This window comes from Henckelia pumila, chromosome 1 (assembly GCF_033568475.1).
Source record: "Henckelia pumila isolate YLH828 chromosome 1, ASM3356847v2, whole genome shotgun sequence".
In the NCBI taxonomy this organism is placed as follows: Eukaryota; Viridiplantae; Streptophyta; class Magnoliopsida; order Lamiales; family Gesneriaceae; genus Henckelia; species Henckelia pumila.
The window spans coordinates 110,298,983-110,303,642 of record NC_133120.1 but is presented as its reverse complement, the minus strand read 5'-3'; the positions used below and the strand labels follow the sequence as shown (position 1 = coordinate 110,303,642).

Below are 4,660 nucleotides of genomic sequence, written 5' to 3'. Positions count from 1 at the left end.
GCTTTTTAAACCTAAAAACAAATTGTTGAAGCAGGCGTTAACTTACAAGCTTGTGAGTTTGACTTTAAATTTGTCAGTCTCAACAACTGCATTGAATAGAAAATTTGCTTTGAAAATTATTATGAATATTATAAATTACTTATACTTAAAAAAAAATATATTTTGTAGTTTGTCGAATGCGTTATTAAATTGTAAGTTTATAAATTTGAAATCTAACCATATTATTTAAATTGGAATACTATATTTAACTTTTGTTATATGTGTGTGTCTATATATATATATATACATATATATATATATATAGACTTGATCCCCCGCACCCTAGGGTGCGGGAAATCCGTGCACACCCTTGCTCAAATCAACTCCGATTGACTTGAAATTTTAATGGTAGGTTCTTCTCAAAAATACGAATCCAACGATATATCATATGACACAAATTTCAATCTCGGTGGCCGAAATCGTGAAAATGGCCGGAAATAGGATTAAATGTGCAATTTCCGATCATCTTAACGATTTCGGCCACCGAGTTTGAAATTTGTGTCATATGATATATCGTTGAATTTGTATTTTTGAGACGATCCTACCATAAAAATTTCAAGTCAATCGGAGTTGATTTGAGCACGGGTGTGCACGGATTCCCCGCACCCTAGGGTGCGGGGGATCAAGTCTATATATATATATATCTATATATTTGTAATCTTTAATTATGTTCGTCTGTCTTCCCTTGATAAAATTTCTGGATCCTCCCCTGGTCTCGCCAGAAAAGAAAAATTGCATGGTATTTCTAATCTCAGAGAAGTCATGAGGATATGTTCCTCGAACATGCTCTTGGATTATATTGAAACGATTCAACACGCTCTCGAATTCGACCAACAACTGTTGATACTGAGCAACTAAAACTACTATTAAAGATATATTTCATCCCGCCACAAGCACGATCAGACAATAATAAACCATGTAGAGTTTTCTTTTAGAAAATATCTGGCCATCAAGGAAGATTGAAAATTTCTCACCCCCAACAGGACTTTAAGAATCATTTCTGTTAGAACCTAATAAGGAGATTTAGGTTCTATTGACCCCTTTAGCAATTTAAAGCGATTTTGTAATTACGCAGGCGGAAGATTTGAAAAAATCAAAATAATAAAAGTAATAAATGCGATAAGTAAATAAAGTGATAAATGAGAAATGATGTGTTTATGAAAGTTGGACGATAAATCGTATAGATCTTTTCTTCTTGGTCAAAGTCAATTAACGTGAAAATATCTTGAAGTCATTTACATTTTATGAAAAAGAAGCCGTAGATTTTAATGGTATCACTCCAATTTGAATATCAATCCGTACATATTATATATTGGCCAAATGCATGAATATTACAGCATCAAAGTATAACCCTTCGTTTATTCATTCATATATATATATATATATATATATATATATATATATATATATATATATATACTCCTTATATTACACTGAAAGAAATAAATAGAAAAGAGAATTGATGGAGTTTATTAGTCGTGTGGCCTATTTTTCTTTTAGTTGTTAATCCAAAACTGTCCTTGAAGATATTGGATCACATTCTTGTCAACCTGGAATGCCTTGGTAAGAACATCGATAGAGATGGGTGGTTCGGACCCAAAAACAGCATTTGCAATGGTGATAACTCCAGGATTCTGGCTACTCAACCCGGCAAATGCGACCGCGTTCGTTTTTCCGGTATTGAACTGAAAATGAACGAGGCCCTCAGGGAACACAAACACATCTCCTGGATACAATGTCTTGGTAAAAAGCTTGTTCTTCTGGTTCGGGTTTGCTGGATTCGAAGTCACAAACCCGACGTAAAGAGTTCCTTCAACGACTACGAGGATTTCGGTGGCACGAGGATGCGTGTGAGGAGGGTTGAGGCCGTATGGTGCATAATCAATTCGAACCAAAGAAATGCCCAAAGTGTTAAGTCCAGGAATTTGGTTTACATTAACAGGAGTAACCCTTGAGCCTAATGGATTTGATGTGTTTCCGGGCTTGTTCAGACCACTGAAATAGAAATCATCTGCCGAGACCATATTTGGGTTCTTGCATATCTTCCCGTTAACAAACACTGCATCAAACACATATAATTTTGCATGAACATACAAAACATGCAAGGAAATATATAGAGTTGTAATGACTAATGATGAAATAAAGTTTCTTGATCAAAATAATCCTATAAAAGTAAAAACACTAGGGAAAATTCCATTGTTTGTCATGTAGTTTTGTCACTTTGCGATTTTGGTCCTCTATATTTTTATGTTTCAGTTTTAGTCCGTTATCTTTATTTTTTTGGCAAGTTTAGTCTTTTTTCCTATGTGGCGCTGATGTGGCACCATTGCATTGCTGATGTGGAGCTTACGTATATAGTGTCACGTAAGCACTTTCGAAGAAAAAAAATTGAAATTGCCAAAAATAAGAACATGCATAACTAAAACTGAAATATGAAAACATAGAAGACCAAAATTGCAAAGTGACAAACATAAATGACCAAAATTGCAGTTTTTCCAAAACATTAATATATCTTCGATAAAACTAAAAAAAATGCATGGAATTGATTACCAGAAGCCTTTGCATCTTCAACCGCAACGCAAAAGTCTTGAAGAGGACTAGGATCAGATGCAGACGCTAATGAACATATCAAAGTCAATCCAAAAAAACCAAGAAAGAATCGAATGGCGGCCATATGTTTATTATATATATTGAAGCTGTTAGGAATATGGATTGCACTTGCTATATGTGCTGAAGTGTTTGAGCTTGAGAGATGGTTTGAAATGCATAAAATGTAAGTGTATTTATACTTGAAATATTTGAACAAGTCGGAAGATTTCCTTAATAAAGAATTAAGTTTGAACTTGTCCTAATTCATTTACCTGTGGAGTTGGATAACCTACGCCTAATTTCTTAATTACATCAATTTTGACGACGACGATTTATCCGTTAACAGTACGTAGTTTAGTTTATACACAACCATTAATAATTAGTTTATTGTTCATATAGATTTTATCAGCAGTGACTCAGTTTGTAAATTGAAAGGGTCAATTTTCACATCATTATATATGGTAATTGTGTAGAAAATCAATTGATTAAATCCATTTCTATAGGTTTGTTGTTCATTCCATCAGCGGACAATTTATGCATACATATTTTTATGGAATAGGTACTGTGGCCTTGCCACAGTAGCGGGTGTCGTGGCATATTTCTTTTTCTTTTTTTTTTATATATATATTTTTTGTTTTTTTTATAAATTTTAAATTCATTTTTTTATCTCCTTTCCCATTTGTTTCATTTTTACCTTTTTTTATACACTCTAAAATTTTTTTATATTGTCAATTTTTTTCTTTTTAACTTTTTGTTTTCTTTTTTATTTATATCATATTTTTTTATTTTTTAAAAATATAAATTAGTTTTTTTAATCTTTTCAAATTTTCTTGTGTAATTTTCTTGTTATAATTTATTATGACAATTTTTAGCATAACTACACAATTTTTTTGTAAAAAAATATTTATGGTATTTTTTACATATATTTATTTTAATTTATTTTTTTCGGGTTTTTGGGCTTTGGTTTCCTTCTATCTTTAATTTCCTTTCAAAATTTTCATTTTTAAAAATTTTTAGACTATTTTTTAAATATATTTTATATTCTTCCATTTTTTGAACTTTTTTTTTCCCTTTTTGGGATTTTGTTTCCCTCTTTCGTTTCAAAATTTTCTTTTGTTTTCTTCCATTCATTTTAAAAAAATTATAACATGGGATTATAAGATTTTTATTTCAAAAATATGATTTTCTTGATCATTTAAATTTCTTTTTTTTTCTAATTGTTTGGATCCGAACATATTTATTTTTGGAGTAAAATATATAATTATTTATTTTTTTTCATATCGACATATTTAATAAGTTGATGCATTATTTATTTTATTTTATAATAGATGATGATATCATAGATACTGTTTTGATATGTAAAAAACGCACGAATATATTCTTCCACAATTATCCTCTTCACATTGATTTTTTTTTTAATTTATCTTTTTAAGTCTAAATATTTAAAATACAAAAATCAAATTTTACTCCATGATAATTAATTTTTCAGAACATACATAAAGTATGTGCTTCGATTACTAGTTATATATATTATTGGACAAATTATAACAAAAAAATTGACAATATAAAAAAATTTTAGAGTGTATAAAAAAAGCTAAGAAGAAAACAAAATACAAAGGAGATAAACAAAATGAATTTAAAATTTATAAAAAACAAAAAAAATAAAAAAAAAATAAATATGTGTTGTGGTGTGAATCCTCTACTGTGGCATGTTGTATCGAATTTCGACTATATATGCATTTTGTTGTACGTTAAATTTTTGATTGTTTATTCCATCAACGGACAATTTATGCATATACATTAAATTTTTAATACTTTATAAATCAATTTGACATTTTATCAATAATTTGTATTAAGGCAAATTTTATTCTATTTATAATATTTTATTATACTCACCACATCTAAAAAATTAACATTTTTATAATTTTATGTTTTTTGTAAATAAAATTAAAAAAGAAAATCATTTTAGACTTATATAGAGAAACAATGTTTGTTTAACAATTATTTTAATCATATTTTAAAAATTAAAAAA

General features: G+C 28.9%; 1 protein-coding gene across 1 annotated transcript; it reads right to left on the bottom strand.

Annotated features, from left to right (window-relative positions):
• Nucleotides 1-1,498: 1,498 nt before the first annotated feature.
• On the bottom strand, nt 1,499-2,768 carry LOC140882408 (germin-like protein subfamily 1 member 13). Its single transcript, XM_073288402.1, has 2 exons — nt 2,590-2,768; nt 1,499-2,098 (listed from the first exon to the last, which is right to left on the bottom strand). Exons 1-2 carry the CDS (start codon nt 2,711-2,713, stop codon nt 1,536-1,538), a joined length of 687 nt encoding a protein of 228 aa, XP_073144503.1. The 5' UTR covers nt 2,714-2,768; the 3' UTR covers nt 1,499-1,535.
• Nucleotides 2,769-4,660: the final 1,892 nt, after the last annotated feature.

Coding starts and splice junctions, on each gene's coding strand:
- LOC140882408 (XM_073288402.1), bottom strand. CDS start 2,713: ATGGCCGCCATTCGATTCTTTCTTGGTTTTTTTGGATTGACTTTGATA. Junction 2,099..2,589: donor TGAAGATGCAAAGGCTTCTG/GTAATCAATTCC, acceptor TGTTTGATGCAG/TGTTTGTTAACGGGAAGATA.